Source organism: Carassius carassius, chromosome 22 (assembly GCF_963082965.1).
Source record: "Carassius carassius chromosome 22, fCarCar2.1, whole genome shotgun sequence".
Classification (NCBI taxonomy): Eukaryota; Metazoa; Chordata; class Actinopteri; order Cypriniformes; family Cyprinidae; genus Carassius; species Carassius carassius.
In genome coordinates, this window is record NC_081776.1 from 6,987,133 (window position 1) to 7,012,396 (window position 25,264).

The 25,264-nt window shown below is 41.4% G+C and overlaps 2 protein-coding genes across 2 annotated transcripts in view; both read right to left on the bottom strand.

The window, feature by feature from the left end:
- LOC132098560 (antigen WC1.1-like) overlaps positions 1–25,264 on the bottom strand; it is a 285,661-nt gene that overhangs the window by 85,728 nt on the left and 174,669 nt on the right. The gene's annotated exons all lie outside the window — the stretch shown is intronic.
- On the bottom strand, positions 6,658–10,511 carry LOC132098825 (soluble scavenger receptor cysteine-rich domain-containing protein SSC5D-like). The gene is made up of 4 exons (XM_059505049.1): positions 10,348–10,511; positions 9,654–9,977; positions 9,029–9,349; positions 6,658–7,213 (listed from the first exon to the last, which is right to left on the bottom strand). The coding sequence occupies exons 1-3, from the start codon at positions 10,403–10,405 to the stop codon at positions 9,105–9,107; spliced, it is 627 nt and encodes a 208-aa protein (XP_059361032.1). The 5' UTR covers positions 10,406–10,511; the 3' UTR covers positions 6,658–7,213; positions 9,029–9,104.

Sequence of the window (25,264 nt, forward strand, 5' to 3'; positions counted from 1 at the left end):
AAGATTGACATATTTGGTAAGCTGGTATGTCTGTAACACTTCAGCCACGGCTGCAACCCACAAAAAAATTATATAACTGAGACAGCTACAGTAACCGACATAATCTTCAAAGTGCAATCAAAAATGTTACTTTGCCGATTGTGTGAACCTTATGTAGTTTATTTACTTTGAAAGGCCCAGTAAATGTGCCTGCTGGCAGCCATGTTGAGATCACATGATCAGCCCAATGCTACTAAGTTTATCTCAGTATCTTCACTATAATCAGACACTTTCAGCTGTTGAATAAATTAGATATGAGATTATTGTACAAGCAAAACATATTTAGTTTGTGACAAACTATTGGTTTGTTTGGGATATTGGTTTGTTTTAACTCAGAGGGATTCAGCCACATTAAAAAAGTTAACAGCTTAAGTCATTTGTGGATTAATGCGTATTGGAGACGCGAACCGTTTAAAACGATTCAGTTCGATTTGGTGAACTGTTTAAAAAAAATCCGGTTACATCGAATGATTCGTTCGCGAACCGGATATGACAAACTGCTTTGTTTTGAACTGTCTTACAACAGACACGGAAGAGACGACAATGCTGAATAAAGTCATAGATTTTGCTATTTTTGGATCAAAATGTATTTTCGATGCTTCAAAAAATTCTAACTGATCCTCTGATGTCACATGGACTACTTTGATGATGTTTTTCTTACCTTTCTGGACATGGACAGTATACCGTACACACAGTTTCAATGGAGGGACTGAGAGCTCTCGGACTAAATCTAAAATATCTTAAACTGTGTTCCGAAGATAAATGGAGGTCTTACTGGTTTGGAACGACATGAGGGTGAGTTATTAATGACATAATTTTCATTTTTGGGTGAACTATCCCTTTAACCCCTCTGACATTAGTAGATACACTCATTTCACATTGCCACTAGATGGTCTTGTTTCTGTTTTTTTTTTTTATTATATATATAGCCTATATATATTTTATAAAGATTGTGAGAGAAAATAAATTAGGCTTGTTACTGGGATTTTCACGCACAACCATTTCTAGGGTTTACAAAGAATGGTGTGAAAAGGGAAAAACATCCAGTATGCGCCAGTCCTGTGGGTGAAAATGCAAATTGTAGTCTCTTTTTCCTATTTGTAGTGGAAATGAGTGGTACCCGGTGGGGTCTTCTGCTGTTGTAGCCCATCCGACTCAAGGTTCTGCGTGTTGTGGCTTTACAAATGCTTCGCTGCATACCTCGGTTGTAACAAGTGGTTATTTCAAAGTTGCTCTTCTTTTCTATCAGCTTGAATCAGTCGGCCCATTCTCCTCTGACCTCTAGCATCAACAAGGCATTTTCTCCCACAGGACTGCCGCATACTGGATGTCTGGATGGACCTTTCTTTCCCATTCTGACATTCAGTTTGGAGTTCAGGAAATTGTCTTGACCAGGACCACACACCTAAATGCATTGAAGCAACTGCCATGTGATTGGTTGATTAGATAATTGCATTAATGAGAAATTGAACAGGTGATCCTAATAATCCTTTAGGTGAGTGTATATATACATACACACACGACATATGACATCAAAGAGAGTAGACGCTCCTTATGCTTTTGAATCACTCTCCCAGTACTTTGATGTCATAAACCGATCGGTCTTGCAGTGTGCAGCGCCGGTTCAAGTCGAACAAGCCTAATTTCTTTTCTCTCACAATCTTTTAAATATATATATAGGCTATATAGCAAAAAAAAAAAAAAAACTGAAACAAGACCATATAGTGGCAATGTGAAAGGAGTGTATCTACTAATGTCAGAGGGGTTAACCACAGTTTAAAAAACAAAACAGCATGTCCCAATATAATAATACCCTACTAAAGCATGTTAGCAATATCAGCTTATATAACTAGTAGCTAATGTTAGCATCTTGCCTGCTGCACTGTCTGCTGCTTTCTCGTCGTCAGACCGATAGCACTCCTTTTACTGGTGACTTTGTGTATGAGCCCACAAATGTTACAAAGCTGTCATTAAGTTGAAGTTATCACACAGTCCTCGCTCAAGCCACTCACTTGCTCCGTTTAGTTTCATAACAGTGTGCTCCTTAGCACTGGGAGCTCCCTCTGCTGTCCATAAGGTGCCTCTGCACACCAGCCATTTCAAACCCAGCCTCCAGTATTTGGACCACGCCTCCTAATTTGCATACACTCCTCAATCCTCAATCCTCAAATGCCCAATCCTCAATCTTCAAATGCCCAATTCTAAATCCTAAATGGCTAAATGACCAAATGCCCAACCCTAAATAGAACATGCCCAATCCTAAATACAAAATGCCATATCCTAAATACCAAATGCCCAATCCTAAATACCAAATAAATTTTCGACTTGGACTTTAAGTTTCAAATTTAGATCTTTAGTTTTGGTTTAAGACTTTTAGTTTTAGACTAGTGGTGGAAATTATGATTCTTTTTAGAGATTCGTTCATTTTCAGTTCGTTCACCAAAATGATTCGTTCAGAATCGTTCACTGATTCGTTCAGTGACCATTTCTTCATATTACACAAAATAAGCCAGCAGATGGCAAAAAAAAGAGTGTATTATGTGTTAAGTCTTAAGTTAACGAACGTATTCACTTGTTACAAAAACTGATCTGGCTTTATTAAAATGTGTGTATAATCACATTCAATGTATAAAGTCTAATTAAGTTTTTCAGATGAACAAAGCTCAAGGTTTTCTTGCCTAATTAGCATTTTAATTGTTTGGTCAGACAGTTTGTATATTATATATTCACATTCATAAATCGGGGATTAAACGTGGAGTTGCTAAATATCAAAACAAGCGTATGTGCACAGTACAGTACTTAACTGCGCTTTGCATTTTTGCGAGATTGACATGCTAAATGGCAGACTAACCCGGTTTACTCTCATTCATTTCGTTCACGAACGAGATAAGCTATGTGCCAGTTCATTTCATTCACGAACGACATGTATCAGCTCATTCAACTCATTCACGAACGACATGTGTATCAGTTCAGTCATTTCATTCACGAACGACATGTATCAGCTCATTCAACTCATTCACGAACGACATGTGTATCAGTTCAATCATTTCATTCACGAACGACATGTATCAGCTCATACAACTCATTCACGAACGACATGTGTATCAGTTCAGTCATTTCATTCACGAACGACATGTATCAGCTCATTCAACTCATTCACGCACGACATGGGTACCAGTTCAGTCATTTCGTTCACGAACGATAAGATCTCCAGATCTAGTTCAGACTCATATGAAACTTGTTCATTAAGGGCGTATTCGTTCACTACATTCAACACATCACATACTCTGTCACATCTCATACTCGAAGGCTATTGGCTCGAGGTTGAGTAATTCTTTGACAGGATGAAATGGTTGTTACCCGGTTCACTGAGCTGCGCATGCGCTGCTTATAGCGCCGCGCTGCTGTGAAGGGAGGAACTTCACTGAACGAGAAGTACGAGTCAGTGGATTACGTGAACGAGAACGATTCGTTTACCTAAAAGATTTGTTCAAAAAGAACGATTCGTTCACGAACGACACATCACTATTTTAGACTTTTAGTTTATAATCTGACCCAATAATCCCTCCATACAGGGAAGGACAGTCTCCGACCAAACGAATATTAAAAGAATCATAAATTAGCAGGACATAACCATTTTTTCATGAATGACTGAAGCATTTGTATAGATGAAATTGCTGTGACGTCACACAAAAAGGCAGCTGTACTTGTTTTATATTGATGGATAAAACATGAGCTGCACTGGGTTCTAATGCTCTGTTAAGCATTAAGTCATAATATGTTGTACAAGTTATTATGAAGTGATGCATATAGATTATAGTGAACCTATTTTAAACGTCTTACAGGTTGTTGAACTACACATAACTCAACACTTATACATCCTGATAAATGATGCATATAAAAGTAAAATGCCCAGCAGACAAGCAATATGCATATTTATTTACTGGTTAAAAACACATTTTATAACATATTAACAATGTAAATAACAATAACTATTATTTTAATAATTATTTTATAAGTTAGACTATTTTTTTGTTCAGCATTTATCCACTTTCAAATCTCTAGTGCTTGCTGCAGTGATGCTGAAGACTGTTAAATCACTCACGGTCATTTGGTCATATGTTTAAGATGTCTTCAACTATCACTGGGGTTGTGCTTTATAAGGTAAGATCTCAAGTTTGATTTCATAGTTTGTGTAATTTATATTGAAATACACAAAAAAAGTCTGAAAAGTTTTTATTTTATTGATATCAACAAGGCCCAAAAAATACAAAACTCTCAAAGGCTTAAAAGTTTTAATACAAAAGTGTGTCTGTGGGGGGGGGGGGGGGGGTATAAAAACCGGAGTTTTAACATATCAATATCAATATCACTCAGAATTTATTGTTTGACTCCTCATCCACATCATCATAATCTGTTATTAAATACAAAATATTAAATCAGGCCAAATGTTGTTATTGGATGAATATTTTAAAAGTCTTAACATGAAAACATTGAATAAATTAAAATAAAGATGTTAATATAATGAGAATAAAAGGTTTATAATAACTTACCCAACAGGTTTCTCACATCTTCACTGACACTCATCACATCATCATACTCCTCCTGAACTCTCTCTGATCAAGAATAAAAGAAAAACATGTCATATCAGTTTATAAAACACTTCATCTCATTTGAAGGATCATTTTTCCCTTGAGTGACTTTATTACACAGAACACACATCTGAGGCCTAGTCTACAATACACTGGTATTTTTATAAACAGGAGTTTTCCTCCATTAAAAAAAAAAAAAAAACTTTTGAAAATGCAAATACACACTATGAATGAAGTGCTGTCAAGAGCATGTGGAAGTTGCCAAACCATCAAGTGGCGATATAAAAGACAATAAAGCCTTGCTGTCTAATCCGAAGCCTGAAAAAAGTGTGCACTGCGACATCACAAGCTAAAAGTTGCTACACAACAACACTGCAATCAGAGTTTCTGAAAATCTTCACCCTGGCAGGAGTTTTTAAAAAGGTTCGTGTTCAGGGACCTGAAACTGTGTTTGTGTGTGTACGAACGACCAAACCACACAGAAACAGCTGCAGTTTTGAAAATACCCATGTTCCTGTGGACAGGGCCTGATACTTGTTACATGTTTCCTGTGTGTTTTCTGTCCTTGTCTGTGCTGTGCCTTGTTTGTCTTTATTGTTAACCTCATTAGTTGCCATTGCCACTCATTTGGCCACACCAATCTGCTTGTTGCTTTAGTAACTCATTGGTCTCTTTTTTTCTCCAGTGTATCCATCTTATTTTTTTCTGTAAGAGTGTGTTCTTTTGTAAATTTTATGTGTCTGGCTTCCGGTCTCATCCGCTTCCAGCTATTTTTAGCTGTACAAAACAGCTCTTTTTGCTGCTTGATATTACAAACTGGAGTGTCTTACCTTATCATTAATGTATTTCATGTATAATCTTAATTATTAACACACTGGTTTGTAGTGCATGAAATGTTACTGTTTACTGCACAATGTTATTTTCTCATTATTTTCCTACAGCAGCTAATGAACCAGAAGTCTCACATTCACAGAAATGACTTACTTGTGTGTTGAACAATAAGGTGGATAAATGTCCCTTGTGTTTCCCTTGGTGCTTGTTTTGCCTGTGTTTCGCATCTGTGTGTTTTTTGTTTCCCAGTTTCCCATTTTTTTTCTCTCGTTTACTTCTATTAAACCGCAGTTAGATCTGATCTCAGCCAGCTTTCTCCAGCACATCACAATACTCATGTAAATATGTGAAGGGTGATTAAAAATGTAGTTCTGTGCATCTCACCTGTTAAACCTCGAGAGCTCGGTCTATTAATGATGACATCATCATAATTATCTGGTGTGTTCACTACAAATGCATAATTATCTGTCATAATTATCTGGTGTGTTCAGCTCTCTAACCTGAGAGAAGCTCATCAGCATCTTCATACCCAGAATGCAGTTCTTCAGAGATGAGACTCCCTGTTAAAGAAGAGCAGAACAGAAACATGCTCATTATTACAAACAGACTGAATCCTCATTTCATTTCGATTATAAAACATTGTGTTAGTGACAACACAACAAATTATTTTTATTATTTAACGTATTGAAGAAATAAATCCATGGTGTTTAGGCCTATTAGCAAACTTATGAACCCATTTCTTACTTCCAGAAATATACACAGGAAGAGACAAACACAGACACACACCTGCATCTACTGTACATGTACAAACATATAAGTCCCTGTTTATGACCCTCTAAAAATACACACAGGAAGAGATGCTGACTGACACACACACACAAACACAAACACACACACACTCCCTCTCTCTCTCTCTCTCTCTCTCTCTCTCTCTCTCTCTCTGTCTATCACACACACACACACACAAACATGCACCTGCAGCTCTGTGGTTTTCTGTCAGGAATTCTGTGGTTTGAACTCTTGGGGGCTTCACTCCCAGCTGTCTGCAGACCACAGAGGATTCAGAGAGACTCCAGGAGTCCAGCAGAACTCTCCTCCAGACCTGATGGAAGAAAACTTCCACCTCCCCCTCACACTGTCTCTCTCCAGACAACCGCACCAGACCGTCATGAAGAGCCAGAGAGGAATCTGAGTGAAAGATTTGACAATTTACTAAAATACTGAAAATGTGTTAAAGACTACAGAGAAACATTTATTTAATAAATATGATTTATATATTTATTACATTTTACATAATTAATTTCAAAACCTAAATCACACAAGCATTAATCTAAAGTCTAAAAAAGTTCATGTATAGGGAACAAGTACTGTATATTGTATAAGGTTAAGTCTCTCAGAAGCAGGATATTAGTAAATCTCACAGTTAATGGACTCACTAGAGCAGATGACTCCAACATCTCGTCTATGAGAACATTCAGCTCGACTCCATGAAGAGATGGAACATTCTGAGAGTTTTGTTTCATTCCCGTCACAATCAAACACATCAGCCCAGATTTCATTGTTTCCCTCTCCATACCATTCTGATCCCACAACAGACACAGCAATCCCACAATTCAGCTGTCTACAGAGGACACTGGCAGCTCTCATATCCCAGCATGCATCACACACTGTGCCCCATTTACTGAAGTACTGACGTTCAACTCGACCAGAACAGATGTCAGGACCATTGACCAGTCTGAGATCAGTGTAACCTGCAGGAAATTAAAACGTATTTAAACAAGACATAACGGGATAGTTTAGAGGGAAGAACTAACTGTTTATTTTTATTGCTGTTGTTGTATTACCATTCATAATGCATAACATGCTCATTAGAAATGTTGAACAATTGGATTTTAGTACAACCCGAATTCCGGAAAAGTTGGGACGTTTTTTAAATTGTAATAAAATGAAAACTAAAAGACTTTCAAATCACATGAGCCAATATTTTATTCACAATAGAACATAGATAACATAGCAAATGTTTAAACTGAGAAAGTTTACAATTTTATGCACAAAATGAGCTCATTTCAATTTTGATTTCTGCTACAGGTCTCAAAATAGTTGGGACGGGGCATGTTTACCATGGTGTAGCATCTCCTTTTCTTTTCAAAACAGGTTGAAGACGTCTGGGCATTGAGGCTGTGAGTTGCTGGAGTTTTGCTGTTGGAATTTGGTCCCATTCTTGCCTTATATAGATTTCCAGCTGCTGAAGAGTTCGTGGTCGTCTTTGACGTATTTTTCGTTTAATGATGCGCCAAATGTTCTCTATCGGTGAAAGATCTGGACTGCAGGCAGGCCAGGTTAGCACCCGGACTCTTCTACGACGAAGCCATGCTGTTGTTATAGCTGCAGTATGTGGTTTTGCATTGTCCTGCTGAAATAAACAAAGCCTTCCCTGAAATAGACGTTGTTTGGAGGTAAGCATATGTTGCTCTAAAACCTTTATATACCTTTCAGCATTCACAGAGCCTTCCAAAACATGCAAGCTGCCCATACCGTATGCACTTATGCACCCCCATACCATCAGAGATGCTGGCTTTTGAACTGAACGCTGATAACATGCTGGAAGGTCTCCCTCCTCTTTAGCCCGGAGGACACGGCGTCCGTGATTTCCAACAAGAATGTCAAATTTGGACTCGTCTGACCATGAAACACTATTCCACTTTGAAAAAGTCAATTTTAAATGAGCCTTGGCCCACAGGACACGACGGCGCTTCTGGACCATGTTCACATATGGCTTCCTTTTTGCATGATAGAGCTTTAGTTGGCATCTGCTGATGGCACGGCGGATTGTGTTTACCGACAGTGGTTTCTGAAAGTATTCCTGGGCCCATTTAGTAATGTCATTGACACAATCATGCCGATGAGTGATGCAGTGTTGTCTGAGAGCCCGAAGACCACGGGCATCCAATAAAGGTCTCCGGCCTTGTCCCTTACGCACAGAGATTTCTCCAGTTTCTCTGAATCTTTTGATGATGTTATGCACTGTAGATGATGAGATTTGCAAAGCCTTTGCAATTTGACGTTGAGGAACATTGTTTTTAAAGTTTTCCACAATTTTTTTACGCAGTCTTTCACAGATTGGAGAGCCTCTGCCCATCTTTACTTCTGAGAGACTCTGCTTCTCTAAGACAAAGCTTTTATAGCTAATCATGTTACAGACCTGATATCAATTAACTTAATTAATCACTAGATGTTCTCCCAGCTGAATCTTTTCAAAACTGCTTGCTTTTTTAGCCATTTGTTGCCCCCGTGCCAACTTTTTTGAGACCTGTAGCAGGCATTAAATTTTAAATGAGCTAATTAAGTGGATAAAAGTGTAAAATTTCTCAGTTTAAACATTTGCTACGTTATCTATGTTCTATTGTGAATAAAATATTGGCTCATGTGATTTGAAATTCCTTTAGTTTTCATTTTATTAAAATTTAAAAAACGTCCCAACTTTTCCGGAATTCGGGTTGTATGTTTAAGCGATTAAAATGTTGTATTCGATTTATTAACTGACAGGATAAACAGTGAAATTTTACCAGAACATATCAGTCCCACGTTGTTGTCTTGAGAGCACTCTATGTAATTTGAAGTTGGACACAATCGTATGAGTGATTAATTTCCTCTGCACTGAATCTCTTGTGTCCACATCTGAGTGTCTCCTTTGCCAAAAGCAGCTGCTCCCAGCACCTGTACAGGAGCCCCACAGTCCAGCTCTCTACACACAACCTCTGCATCCTCCTGGTCAAAGACAGTGTCACACACTGCGTACCATGTGTTCCCATAAAGCACCTCTAACCTCCCGGAGCACAGGTGAGGTCCATCAGCAAGTCTTGTAAATCGTCCATAGTTTATGGTTTCTACATATTTGCATAATACATAAAACCAATTAAATTAGAATCATGGTGAGTGAAGCTGTTTTACTGTGAATGTTACAAACAAACAACAACTGTGAGTGATTAAGTCTATCCTTCGATTGAATATTGTAAATAAAAACCTGGGTCATTTCAGCATCACAGCTTCACAAATAACCATAACCCTAAATTCATTGTTTATAACTAGCTCAGAAACAAACTGTATAAAATTATTTTATATTGCATATGTTGTGTTAAGAGAAGAAAGTTTGATAAGTGATTAAACAATGAGCTGCATGAAATCACTTACCTGAGCATCTGACTCCAGCATCATACTTATGACCGTTACAGCCGCTATAATGTTTACCCCATCCACTTGATCCACAGTCCTTCAATGTAGACTCTGATCCATTACACTGCACTGAATCCATCCAGATTTTTCCTGATCCAGGTCCAAAGTAAGAATATATTGGTGCTTGTAAAGCCTCTCCACAGCTCATCTCTCTACACACCACTGCAGCATCAGTCAGATCCCAGGAATAATGACACACTGTTCCCCACTGACCATCATGAAGAACCTCCACTCGACCAGCACAGCGACTGTCACCATTCACCAGCCTCACATTTACTCTGTCTGTACATGAGGGATACGTCATAAATAAGCATACAACAACAAAATATTAACCATATAGAAGTTATAAGAATAACATGTAATTGTATAATCACATGTAAATCAATACAATATAGAATGTTTAAAAACAATATATTGAATTTCATCTGTCACTGAGTGTACTTACTAGCAGTAATGAGTGTAAACAGTGAAGACAATAAAATAAGTGTCAGAAAGCTTTCCATCCCTTTGTATGCACCCCCCCCCCCCCCACACACACACACAAAGACCACAAATATGCTTAAAAATTATTAAAAGAATATAGAAAAGAGATGTTGTATCTTATCTTTTCTTTTTTCCTTTAGCTATCTCTTAATTCTGAGTGTATACTTACCGGCTGTAATGAGTGACACAAATGAAGATACAAAAATATATGCCAGATAGCTCTCCATTTCACTATACTCTCAGACAGTTCAGAACACAGCACAAATTTCTCCTCTGCTCCCTCAAACACACTGAAGAAACTGGCTCCTGTCAGCCCCCTAAAGAGAGAGAGAGACTCACAGCTTCCAATGACACTCACTGTTATCTTATTTGACACAACAGAGGAAATCATCAAACACAATCAGTGACAAATCAGAAAGCAGCATTTTTATTTTCTCCATATATATCTGTCACAGTGTCTGGGTTGTCTTCCCTGGGTTTCCACTAGGTGTCCTCCTTTCTCATGGTGTCTGTCTCCTTATCACTTCCGGTTCCCTTATTTGGTCACCTTCCTCCTGTTTAGTAATTGATTAGTCCCCACCTGTCTCCAGTTCCCCCATTACCTTCTGTGTATTTATACCGGTCTGTCTGAGTCTGTGTTACGGAGTCCTTGTTTAAATGTTTGAAAGTTTATTCATGTCCGTCGCTTCTTGCCTTGCTTAGCCTTGTCTTCGTGTCTTGTTTATGTTGGATATTCTGGTTTTGACCCTGCCTGGACTGTTTACCCCTTTGGATTACCCTTTAATAAATGACTTACCTGCAATTGGTTCTATCTCCGTGCCTCATTGGATCCCTGCCGTGACAGAAGGACATACCAGCGGTATGTCGTTTTTCCGTTCCCCAGCCAAGGTGGCGGAGCGGCGAGCCAAGTATCTTCGGTTGATCGCCCTCCGCCAAGAGGGCAATGAAGTGGGGACCCTGGCTCAGGTGTTCTGGTCCCTGGCCGAGGGCATGGGTTACAACGATGCGGCCCTAAAGGACTATTTAAATGGCGGGCTGGATGATCCAGTGTCTCAGAAGGAGATGGCGCATTTAGAGACACTGGAATTCTGGGAATTTGTGCGCTACCTGCAGCATCGGCTTCGGTGGGATGCCCCAGCCACTTCTGTCTCTTCCGGCGGGGTGGTCGTCAGCCCAGCACCACTGCCCAGGATGGCAACCAGCCAAGCGCCACAACCCAAGATGGCCGCCAGTCCAGCACCACTGCCCAAATTGGCTACCAGCCCAGCGCCACAGCACAAGATGGCCGTCTGTCCAGTGCCACAGCACAAGTTGGCCGCTAACCCAGCGCCAATGACCAAATTAGCCAAAGTTCCAGCACCACAGCCCAAGATGGCCGCCAGCCCAGCGCCAATGCCCAAATTGGCCACCGGTTCAGCGCCACAGCCCAAGATGGCCGTCAGCCTAGCGCCACAGCACAAGATGGCCGCTAACCCAGTGCCAATGCCCAAATTGGCCACCGGTCAGAGTAAGGTGCCGGTGAACTCTCCAGAGTCGAGTCAGGTGCCGGTGAACTCTCCAGAGTCGAGTCAGGTGCCGGTGAACTCCCCAGAGTCGAGTCAGGTGCCGGTGAACTCCCCAGAGTCGAGTCAGGTGCCGGTGAACTCCCCAGAGTCGAATCAGGTGCCGGTGAACTCCCCGGAGTCGAATCAGGTGCCGGTGAACTCCCCGGAGTCGAGTCAGGTGCCGGTGAACTCCCAGGAGTCGAGTCAGGTGCCGGTGAACTCCCAGGAGTCGAGTCAGGTGCCGGTGAACTCCCAGGAGTCGAGTCAGGTGCCGGTGAACTCCCAGGAGTCGAGTCAGGTGCCGGTGAACTCCCCGGAGTCGAGTCAGGTGCCGGTGAACTCCCCGGAGTCGAGTCAGGTGCCGGTGAACTCCCCGGAGTCGAGTCAGGTGCCGGTGATCCTTCCGTAGTCGAGTCAGGTTCCGGTGATCCTTCCGGAGTCAGGGCTGGTCACCGCTGATCTTCAAGGACTGAGTCAAGTCACCGGTGATCTTCATGGACTGAGTCAAGTCACCGGTGATCTTCATGGACTGAGTCAAGTCACCGGTGATCTTCATGGACTGAGTCAAGTCACCGGTGATCTTCATGGACTGAGTCAAGTCACCGGTGATCTTCATGGACTGAGTCAAGTCACCGGTGATCTTCATGGACTGAGTCAAGTCACCGGTGATCTTCATGGACTGAGTCAAGTCACCGGTGATCTTCATGGACTGAGTCAAGTCACCTCTGATCTTCATGGACTGAGTCAAGTCACCTCTGATCTTCATGGACTGAGTCAAGTCACCTCTGATCTTCATGGACTGAGTCAAGTCACCTCTGATCTTCATGAACAAAGGCAAGTCACCTCTGATCTTCATGAACAAAGGCAAGTCACCTCTGATCTTCATGAACAAAGGCAAGTCACCAATGATCTTCATGAGCAGTGTCAGGCCAGCACCAATCTTCTGGAGTCCAGTAATGACACCAGGGGATTACCAGAGTTTCGTCGTCTCGTTGGTCCAGCCGCACGGAGGTCTGCTCCACCTTGGGGGGCTCTGGTCCTGACCGCATGGCTGTGGTGGTCTTCTGCTCCACCCTGGGGGCTTCCGCCCTGACCACACGGGGGTGGTGGCCTTCCGCTCCGCCCTGGGGGGCTTCATTCCTGACCTCACGGTTGTGGTGGTCTTCTGCTCCGCCCTGGGGGGCTTCGGTCCTGACCACTGGGGTGTGGTGGTCTTCTGCTCCGCCCTGGGGGCCTTCCGCCCTGACCACAAGGATATGGTGGTCTTCTGCTCCGCCCTGGGGGACTCTGGCCTCGACCACAAGGTTGTGGTGGTCTTCTGCTCCGCCCTGGGGGGCTTCCGCCCTGACCACATGGTTGTGGTGGTCTTCTGCTCTGCCCTGGAGGGTTTCCGCCTTGACCACAGGGGTGGGGTGGTCCTCTGCTCCGCCCTGGGGGGCTTCCGTCCTGACCACACGGTTGTGGTGGTCTTCTGTTCCGCCCTGGTGGGCGCCACGTGATATCCTTATGGACTTATGTTTTGTGTTTCTTGTTTCCTGTTGTGTTTTCTGTCGGTTCCCCTCTGTTAGTCTGGCCCCATGTTTCCTTTCTGGCCCTCCGTCCCTCCCCCTGAGCCTCCACCTGTCCGCCTCCCTCCTGGTCTCTGTTTTGTGTCATGTCGTGGAGCGTCTGGGAGCCGCTCCGTAGAGGGGGGGTACTGTCACAGTGTCTGGGTTGTCTTCCCTGGGTTTCCACTAGGTGTCCTCCTTTCTCACGGTGTCTGTCTCCTTTATCACTTCCTGTTCCCTTATTTGGTCACCTTCCTCCTGTTTAGTAATTGATTAGTCCCCACCTGTCTCCAGTTCCCTCATTACCTTCTGTGTATTTATACCCGGTCTGTCTGAGTCTGTGTTACGGAGTCCTTGTTTAAATGTTTGAAAGTTTATTCATGTCCGTCGCTTCTTGCCTTGCTTTGCCTTGTCTTCGTGTCTTGTTTATGTTGGATATTCTGGTTTTGACCCTGCCTGGACTGTTTACCCCTTTGGATTACCCTTTAATAAATGACTTACCTGCAATTGGTCCTATCTCCGTGCCTCATTGGATCCCTGCCGTGACAATATCAATAAAGTGTGAGCGCTGATGAGCAGGACTCCTCCTCCTGAAGAGACACTTCACTGAGGACAGACTCGTGTCAGTCAGAAGTCAGTGTGGAGATAAAGTCACACTAAACTTAAAGCAGATTGATACAGAAACACTGCAGCTTATATTCAGCATCTAAACCTGAACCTGAACACAGCAGACACAAGCACTGATGACTGAATTCTGTAACACTTCAAACACTTAAACAAACTTACTAGAACCAATTTCTCATGGCTAATTTTAATGAATGTACCATTTTAATCATATCATTTTAATACCATTTTAAAAGTTTCTGGATAAATAATGCTTAATATTATTGTAAGTGGTTTTTACAAATTTTGTTCTTTTATTATAAAATATGATTACACCATAGTGTAAACTATATTTTGCTAAAGATATTCTGAGGTGTTTTTAATAAATGAAATATCTACTTTCATTAAGTAGGCTATAATTTGGAGAATAATAAAAAAAAAGCAGTAAATGTGCGTTTAATGCTGCAATGATGTATTTTCCAGAAGATGGCAGCAAAACTTTTTTTATTGTAAAGAGGCACAGACAAGATTCTTGTCACTGTCAACTTCTCACTAGTTAAAGTACTGTACAAGCAGCCTCTCTTATATGTAATGCCATTTTATAATTCAATTAAAAATATAAAAATATAAAATAAATATATAAACAAAGAAAAAGAAAGAAAGAAAGAATTCAGTATATTTCCATATGTAAAATTGTATTTTCCCCACATTTATTTGTTTTTCATTTATTAATTTCCAGATTTATAAATTTATGTAAAATGTAAAAAAAAATGTGAAAATGTATAAATGTTGACATAAATACATATATAAATAAAAGTGGAAATTAATGTATAAATAAATGGAAAAAAATTGAAAACTTAATTATTTATACAAGGAAATATAGAAAATTTTTATATTTTGCTGTTTTAAATTTTGCTGTAAATTTTTTTTCTTAAGTATTTTTTAAATATATTTCTTTGTAGATTTATGCATTTGATCAGTTTTCAGATCACGAGAGAACAGGAGTGAGGAAACGAGGAAGCATCAGTATTGAAAAGCACCTTATATGAAGCAGTTATCTGATAACAACAATTTGTTCAGTCACTCAGATTTTGTTTTGGAATACTAGTTTATAGTATTCAGGGAAGAATTTAATATAGTTTTTTAAGTCCATCTCTTTGGAAACAATAATAGCTCACTGTCTCAATGATTTCAGTTTGTTCCTCAGCTCTGAATACACTGTGGTTGGTTCTATTTGTTTTTTCAATGCAAAAGTGTAATTATCAAGATTCTATTTTTGGACATTGTTATATCTATTCCTTTTTCAAACTGCTATTAGAAAAATATTCAATCTGATATTAATTGGCCACATGTGTGGTCACTCCCTTAAAAAAGGTTCCTAGTGAATAAAGTTAAAGAAATATCTTACAAAATTATTCACAGATTTTACCGTTAAGCATTGCTTACAAAAATGTTAAAATACCATTGACACATCATGCTGTTTTTGTGAATATTTGACAGAAACTATAAGTCATTTGTTTAGGGATTGTCTTTTACTCAGTCCTTTCGGAGTAATATCAATGGTTTAATTAATCAAAATGTTTGTGATTTTTCTATTTTTATTAATTTAATTATTTTTTTTGTAATTAACAATATGAATATAGTCAAAGGGAGTTCTTTATAAATGTACTTGTGTTTATTGTAGTTTTAGGAGGGATAAACACTCGGCTCTGGAGTGCTGATGTCCCATAGAGTTCAACTCCAACCCTAATCAAACACAGCTGAACCTGTGTTTCTGTGTTCCTAATCTAATATATTTTATAGAAAAAGATGATATAATAACAGAACAGCACAGTCATCATCTCACACTGTGAGCATCACAATGAACCTACACTAAGCAGAGAAACTACTGCTACTTAGCAACTTCACTTTTCCTGTACAAGTACAAATAGTGTTTTAAGTCAATATATTTATAGGTAAATTATGCACTCCTCATCTTGAAAATAAAATTTCATGTTTTTAAAGTCTGAACACAGTCATTGTTATTTGTCTGAATAGGTTATAATTTGTGTATTGTATTTTCTAACTAAGCAACATCTGTGTAAGATTCTTCAAGACTGAGCTAATTCTATGACATTTTACTGAATTACAGTTTCCATAGAGTCCACTAAACTGTTAGTGTAAGTAATTATTAACCAACATTTAAATCATTAACTGCCTCAAAATGCATACTATTAACAAAATCATTATTGAAAAATTTTCAGTTAGCCTACTGTAATAATGAAAACAATATTACAGCAACTACATAAGCATAAGTAGTAATGTCATTTTTTAGTAAGCAGGGGAAATTCCCAACATTATACAAACATTTGCAGGCTTAAGATGTTTGCATTGTAAGAATGTACAGTGAGACTTCAGATATAAAAATGCTGACTCGTTAGGTGACGTTTTCTAATTAAATTTATACGATTTCCTAATTACTCAGTATATAATATGTGGGAATTCTATCAAAGCAATATGGCAGAGTGGTGGCTTCACTTTTTATGAAGTGTCAAAAAAAATTCTGTCAAAAATTTCAACTGTATATTTCAACACAAAATGTAACGAAACATTGTTGGTGTAACAAAACAACTGAAACTTATAAGACCACTAAATCCTGAAAAGCTTTGAGGATTTGAGGCAGTGTGTGTGGTTTGAGTTATTCAGTTTCTTCTTGTTTTCCTGGTTCCTCCTCCAAATCATCATAGTCTATTATTGGAAAACGAGCAAATTTATGTTCCAATACATTCATTAAAATGCATTACATAAATATTAATATTAGCAGTAAATTTAAATGAGATTTCATGATAACAGAAATTGATAATATAAAGTGATTATAAAGGCTAAACAAAGGCGTTAATAACATACCAAACATGTCGCTATAGAAAATAGACTATATCAGGGGTGTGCAATCTTGCTCCTGGAGCGCCACAGTCCTAACCACAATCAAACACACCTGAATCATTTGATCAAGGTCTTCAGCGTTAGAAACGTCCAGATAGGTGTTTTGGGACAAAATGGAGCTAAACACTGCTGGTCACGGGCCCTCCAGGAGCAGGTTTGGTCATCACTGGACTACATACTTTATATGGCATGAAAATGTGAAGAAAAAAAAGAAAGAAAAAAAAAGGATTTAAATTAAATCCCACACCTGGTTTATCACCGGACAACTGTCGTACAATGACAACATCATCATAGTTTTCTGGTAAATCATCTACAACAACAAAAATAAGAAATTAACTGCATCCATCAATTAAAACACAAAAATACATAGTCTTATCCGTCACGTTAAAGAGCATGAGTTGTTTGACACAGTCATCCCCTTGTCCATTTCTGGTAGCATGAACCAACTGTTCACAGTGGCATGTTTGCTTGTGAACTACCAATGTGGACCACTTGTCAAGGCATGGAGCCACTGAGTCTAAAAACTCTCATCCTTGATGATGTGCTAAGGTTTGTATACAGGTGCTGGTCAAAAGTTGATTTATTTCACTAATTCCATTCAAAAAGTGAAACGTGTATATTATATTCGTTCATTACACACAGACTGATTTTCAAATGTTTATTTCTTTTAATTTTGATGATTATAACTGAAAATCCAAAATTCACCTGTAAATATTGTACATATACTTTTGTAAATACTATGGATTTCACACTCTGTTCTGTATCTCTGATCAACAGACAACACTAAGGCAGTGTTTCCTTATACACATTTTATTATAATTTCATAATAACACAAAAAACAATAAGAATCTAAAGATATATGTATATAAATGTGTAATGTAATATAATAGATAGGTATATATTGTATAAATATAGTGTGTGTGTGTGTGTGTGTGTGTGTGTGTGTGTGTGTAATGCTGTATAAAGATAATGTATACATATTGTAATGTAATAGATAGGTATATATATTATATTGTGTATATATTGTAGAAATATAGTGTATGTGTATGTAAATATTGTTTAGTGTAAGTAACTATGAATAATACAATAAATAGAAAGCTATTTAAAGATATGAATATATACATGTGTATGGAAATATAATAGATATAGATAGGTATATGTATTATATTGTATATCTTGTATAAATATAGTGTATGTGTGTGTATATATGTACATGAGTGTATATATATGTAAATATTGTTTAAATAAGAAAAATACAATAAATATAGAATACTATAAATATAATACTGTATAATAATTTCAGTGTAATTGAATGGACCAGTGGTACACAGTCATTAAATGAAGCAACATCTGAACACTTAAACACACAAACACTTAAGTAAGTAGTGGTAACAAAAAAAAAAATTCTCCTCGGTCTCTAATGGTATGCATTTCATCTACATTTTTGTGTATGCAAAATGTATGTTTTCAACAAGCATGTCCTCCTGCAGGGCCGTAGCTGGGGTCAGCGGGGCCCCAGTAAAGGTTGTACCAATGGGCCCTGTTTGAAATTTTTAATTTGTATGTTCGTTCGTTTTTATTTATTTGTGCTATTTATGCAATGTTTAAGCTTTTTTTCAAGTTTGTAGGTGTCAAGGTACAGAAACTGAATAATTAAATATAAAATAGCACTGGAAAGTCTTCAATGTAAAAATGAAATATACAATCAAACCCAAATTTATTCAGAAACCTTCAACATTTCTCACATTATTACAGTTTATTTGCTATCGCTTGTAAAATGGTTCTAAAATATGACAAGAACTTAGAGTTAAACTGTGTCAGAACAAATTTGTCTTGATAGTTCATAACTTTGATAGAAATGTATGTAATGGATTACAATCAACCAAAACTACAGGCAACTGCTATTATGACAATATTTACACTATCATCAATACATTGTTGACGAATTACCAAGCAAAGCTTAATGTTGCTTTAGCAATTCAGGAAAAACACATAAGCAATACATGGTGTTTTATAAGGTGCTGAATAATTTTTGATGTACAAATTTTTTTTTTAATCAATTTCACTAGTAGTTCACTGTATGAAGATTCTTTGGGTATAATATGTCACAGTTCACTTAATTTTGCTATACTCACTTACACAAATGTATTATAGTGTCCTGTACCTACTAGTCAAATATATCAAAAATTATATCTGGTGTCCTAATAATTTTTGTTTTGACTGTGCATTCATTCTTGTTAAAACTACAAAGTAATTCAGTCAAGAGAAGAGAGTGATTTTCTTTCATTTTCTTGGATTAACATTACAGCAGCCAGTAGCTAAATTAGGCGCGGTCACTTTACGAGACGATGAATGCATCCAATATAATACACATCCCATTTTTTTTCCTCAACTGTTTACTTTCACTTAAGAAATAACTGAAAGTTTTTTCGAGCATACTTCCTAAGGCAGGTATTTTGACATATTTTGTATGTATTTGTCGGCACAAGAGCAAAAAGAGCAAAAAGAAGCAAATTCGTGTTCAAATGTTTTGAGATGCCTCTCCGTGAGCCCTGAACACCGCGAGTACTGAATTGGGCTCTTTTACATGTTTGTGTCACGGTTCGTGAATGCACTGTCTCCAGCTGTAGTCATGTTATGTCATGTTGATTGGTTCATGTGGGTGTTGCCACTGATCGCCTGATCAGCGGCAGGTGCATCTCATTCCAACCGCCTATTTAACGCCCAGTCTTTCGTCTCCTGTTTGTCAGATCGTTGTTTGAGGTCCTCGTGTCGATGTCTGTTCGTGCTCCTGTGTTCCTGTCTTTGCTCAGTGTCCTGCTTCAGTCTTCATTGGATATTCACAGTCATTCACGGATTATCACCGCCGATCACCGATCTACCATCACCGCCATCGCTACCAACGCACTCAAATCACCTACCCACCTGTCTGTGCTGCCATCGTGGTTCCTGCGTCACTCACCAGCATTCATCCATCACTACTCCTGTCAATAAACTACTTTTACTTGCATCTGCCTCCTGTCCTCCATTGTTAGCGTCACAGAACGATCTGACCAACATGGAGGCAGCAAGTAATCAACCCTCCTCCCTCGAGGCTTTCCTCAGCGCCAGTGTTCGGAGGATGGACTCCCAGGAGCGGACTCTTAACGACACTGGTTGCGCGGTTCAGGCTTTAGTGACGCAGGTGTCCGAGCTCACCCAACAGTTTCAGCTATTACAAGCTCCCACTGCGCCACTCACACCGCCTGTTCCACCAGCACCATCGGAGGCCCCCTCCCAGCCGGAACCACGCCTCCCGATTCCGGAAGCGTACTCAGGTGAACCCGACTATTGTAGAGCTTTCCTTAACCGTTGTGATATGCATTTTGCCCTCCAGCCTAGAACGTTCGCCAGTGAGAGGGCCAAGGTGGCCTTCGTCCTGACCCTGCTCTCTGGGAGGGCGGCATTGTGGGGAACAGCGGTGTGGGAGAACCAGGACCCATGCTGCGCCTCGTTCCAGGCGCTCTCCGCCGAGATGAGACGGGTCTTTGATCGGGCCGCCGCAGGACGGGAGGCGGCCAGGAGGCTGGCGGAGTTACGCCAGCACGAGAGATCCGTCTCGGACTACTCCATCGAGTTCCGGACCCTGGCGGCGGAGTGCCATTGGAACGAGGAGGCGCAGTGGGACATGTTCCTGCATGGGCTGGCTGACCGCGTCCAGAGGGAGATCTACGCCCTGGACCTTCCCCCGTCGTTCGATGGACTCATTGAGCTGGCCCTTCGGGTCGACGCACGTCTGGCACGGATGGAGAGGAGGGGGCTACTCAACACCCCATCCAGGGGACCGGCAGACGTGCGGTTCAGCGGCGGGGACGTGGCCAGCCCCGTCTACGATCACGAGCCCATGCAGGTAGGGCGAGCTCGGCTTTCCCGGGAGGAGAAGGAGAGGCGGAGGTCCCTGGGCCTTTGCCTTTACTGCGGGGGAGCCGGACATTAAGCCCACGCCTGTCCGGTAAAAGGCCAGGCCCGGTAGTACGTATGAGGCTACTATCGGGTGGGATCTCCGCCGAGAAGACCTCATCATCATCATCATCATCACCATCATCTTCTACGCTCCTCCCGGTATGGCTGCGGTGGTCAGCACAGACACATCACTGTCAGGCACTACTGGAATCCGGGGCAGAAGGTAACTTCATGGACAGCACATTAGCCCACAAGCTCCACATTCCCCTCAGACCTCTTCCGCACCACATCACGGTTCACGCCCTCACTGGTCAGCAACTTTCCACCATATCATACATCACTGAAGACATTACACTCATCACCTCTGGCAATCACTCTGAAACCATCTCTTTTCACATCCTTGACTCTCCCCTGGCACCCATTGTCCTTGGACACCCTTGGCTCCTCCTCCACAACCCTAGCATTGAGTGGCTCTCTAACTCCGTTTTGTCTTGGTGTAAAAGGTGTCATGAGTCTTGTCTAGTGTCTGCCTGTCCGTCTGTGTCTGTGTCTGTGTTGCAGGAGGAGGCGGTGGATTTGTCTAACGTGCCCGCTGAGTACCTCCATCTGAAGGAAGTGTTCAGTAAGTCTCGGGCTGCTTCTCTTCCTCCGCATCGTCCTTACGACTGTGCCATAGATTTACTATCAGGTAAGTCTCCGCCTAAGGGCAAACTCTATTCACTTTCTGTTCCAGAGAGGGAGGCTATGGAGAAATATATTTCTGATTCTCTAGCTTCCAAATTCATCCGCCCTTCCTCTTCTCCTGCGGTGGCGGGGTTCTTTTTTGTGGGAAAGAAGGACGGATCTCTGCGACCTTGTATTGATTACCGGGGACTGAACAACATCACGGTAAAGAATACTTATCCTTTGCCGTTGATGTCTTCGGCCTTCAAGAGGTTGCAGGGAGTGTCAATTTTCACAAAACTGGACTTACGCAATGCGTATCATTTGGTTCGGATCAGGGAGGGGGATGAATGAAAGACCTCTTTTAACACCCCCAGAGGGCACTTTGAATACTTGGTTATGCCCTTTGGGCTCTCCAACTCCCCAGCGGTCTTCCAGGCACTCGTCAACGACGTGCTGCGAGATATGATCGATCAGTTCATTTATGTCTACCTGGACGACATATTGATTTTTTCTTCTTCTCTCCAGGAACATGTGCAGCACGTCCAACGAGTGCTTCAGAGGTTGCTAGAGAATGGGCTTTTTGTCAAGGCGGAGAAATGCGAATTTCATGCACAGTCAATTCCATTTTTGGGGTATATCGTGTCGACTGAGGGAATACGCATGGATCCCGAGAAGGTTAAGGCTGTGGTAGAATGGCCAAGCCCAGATTCCCGTAAGGCCCTACAGAGGTTTCTGGGGTTCGCTAACTTCTACCGGCATTTTATTCGCAACTTCAGCCAACTAGCCGCACCTCTGACCGCCTTGACCTCCGCCAAGACTGCGTTCAGGTGGTCGGACACAGCTCAGGCTGTGTTTGCCAAACTGAAGAGCCGTTTCATTTCAGCCCCTATTCTGATTACCCCTGACCCTACACGTCAGTTCGTGGTGGAGGTCGACGCATCAGAGGTGGGGGTAGGAGCGGTGTTATCTCAACGTTCTCCCTTAGACGACAAGGTCCACCCTTGCGCGTATTTTTCATATCGTTTATCTCCGGCAGAACGAAATTACGATATTGGTAACCGAGAATTGTTGGCAGTTAAGATGGCATTGGAGGAATGGCGACACTGGTTGGAGGGATCGGGGGTTCCTTTTATAGTATGGACCGACCACAAGAATTTAGAGTACATTAGCACCGCCAAGAGGTTGAACTCCAGGCAGGCTCGTTGGGCACTTTTTTTCGGACGTTTTGACTTTACTATCGCGTATTTTTGACCATTCCGAACGCCCGTTCACTCCCGAGTGTATTTTTAGTCAAGCAACGATTCTGGTGGCCACTTATGGCTCGCGACATTCACAGTTTTGTTTTGGCTTGCTCGGTTTGTGCCACTGGTAAGACTTCCAATCGGCCCCCTGATGGGTTACTCCAACCGCTGCCGGTTCCTTCGAGACCCTGGTCCCACATCGCTCTAGATTTTATTACCGCCCTCCCGCCCTCCCAGGGCAACACGGTAGTTTTAACCGTGGTGGACCGGTTCTCGAAGGCGGCCCACTTTATTCCCTTGCCCAAATTACCCTCAGCCAAGGAGACAGCATTGACCGTCATAGACCACATCTTTCGTTTACATGGCCTCCCGATAGATGTGGTTTCCGACAGGGGACCCCAATTTGTGGCTAAATTTTGGCAAGAATTCTGTAGACTACTGGGAGCGACTGTAAGTCTGTCCTCAGGGTTTCACCCCCAGAGCAATGGTCAAACCGAGAGAGCAAACCAAGATTTGGAAAGGGTGTTGCGATGTTTGGTCTCCAAGAATCCTTCCTCCTGGAGCCAACAATTGTCTATGGTGGAGTACGCCCACAATACCTTACCAGTATCAGCTACGGGCCTATCTCCTTTTGAGTGTAGTGTAGGTTACCAGCCACCTATTTTTCCCAGTATGGAATCCGAAGTTGCGGTCCCCTCCGCTCACGCCTTCGTCCAGAGGTGCCACCGCACTTGGACCAGAGCCCGTGAGACTCTACTCCAAGTGGGGGCGCGCACCAAGGCCAAGGCCGATCGCCACCGGTCTAGGCCTCCCGTATACGTCGTGGGTCAAAAGGTGTGACTTTCAACCAAGAATATTCCTCTCCGGTCCGTATCTAATAAATTGGCTCCCAAATTTATTGGCCCGTTTACTGTCACCAAGATCATTAGTCTGGTGGCAGTCCGCCTTAAACTCCCTCCTACGTACAGGAGAATTCATCCCACCTTTCATGTGTCCAAAATCAAGCCCGTATTTCATTCTCCCATTAATCCGCCTACCCCGGTCCCTCCCCTGCCGCGTCTCGTAGATGGGGAGACCACCTATTTGGTAAATCGTATTCTGGACTCTAGAAGGAGGGGACGCGGATTTCAGTACTTGGTGGACTGGGAGGGTTACGGTCCGGAGGAGAGAAGTTGGGTACCTGCTAGGGACATCCTGGATCACTCCCTTATCGATGATTACAATCGACAGGTAAGAGATTCTGGGGACGCCAGGAGGCGTCCTTAGGAGGAGGGGTACTGTCACGGTTCGTAAATGCACCATCTCCAGCTGTAGTCATGTTATGTCATGTTGATTGGTTCATGTGGGTGTTGCCACTGATCGCCTGATCAGCGGCAGGTGCATCTCATTCCAACCGCCTATTTAACGCCCTGTCTTTCGTCTCCTGTTTGTCAGATCGTTGTTTGAGGTCCTCGTGTCGATGTCTGTTCGTGCTCCTGTGTTCCTGTCTTTGCTCAGTGTCCTGCCTCCTGTCCTCCATTGTTAGCGTCACAGTTTGTTCAAACTGCGATTTGTATTTGTTCGTTCAGGTTCAGGAGGAACTTCAAGGAGAACTTCGCAGAAGAGAGCTCGGTTCAGTGTCGCTGTCCGTGATACGCGGCTCTCTCTCTGCGTGCGCACCGAACACAGCGCGCGAGTAACCAGCTAGCCTACTCTGTTAAGCTTTTCCGTGTCTTTTGTTTGGATGTTTTAATGTTTAAATCGACACGTGGTAAGGCTTAAAAACACGTGAAAAAGATAAGCTAAGCTTTCGTGATGATGTGCAGCAGTGGCCCGTCAACTGTCCTGAGCATCTTTTTAAACTGGCTTCAGCCAGTAGGTTGAGATCGCTGGGGGCCCCCCCTCATCCGTGGGCCTTTATAATCGTCACCACCTTTCACCCCACTAGCGACGGCCCTGTTTATATGGCCACTGATTCACAAAAGTTTGAAACCTTTGATATCTAAAGTCTGTGCATCATTATTGTGCATAGTGTTCTTAAAGGCTTTTCAGTTAATCGTGTTTAAATGTGTGTCCGTGTGTTAGTTAAAGCCCACTATGCTATATCAGATGGATTTGTTAAAGCAGGAGGCATCACATTAAAGGGCTTGAGAAGTCACACTGCCTGCATTTAAACCCTGGCACACACTGCACAGCAGATCACCATCAATTCTGCAGAGTTTATAGTTTCACCCCTGAACTGTACAATTTCATAAATAATCTGGACACTTAAAAAGTATGATTTCATTGTATTAGGTACAAACAAACCAAAAGGCATCTTCAAAAAAAAAAACTGAAGCTTTTTAGCCATTTAGTTACTTTTAATCAATTCACTTGTGTGTTCCACACAGAAATATTATACAACAGTTCCTCCTAGTGGCCATTATACCATACTGCATTTTTTTCTTTGCCCGTTTTGATTTCATAAAGAACAATTTTTAACAATATTTTATATATGTAAATATATATAAATTTATAATTTTGTATACATTCAACCAACCAAAAAAAAAAAAAAAACATTTCAATTGTGCTTTGACTGTGGCATTGACACACACAGGCATTGACTATAGTGTGCGAACTCTGAATTTGGGAGACAGCCATGT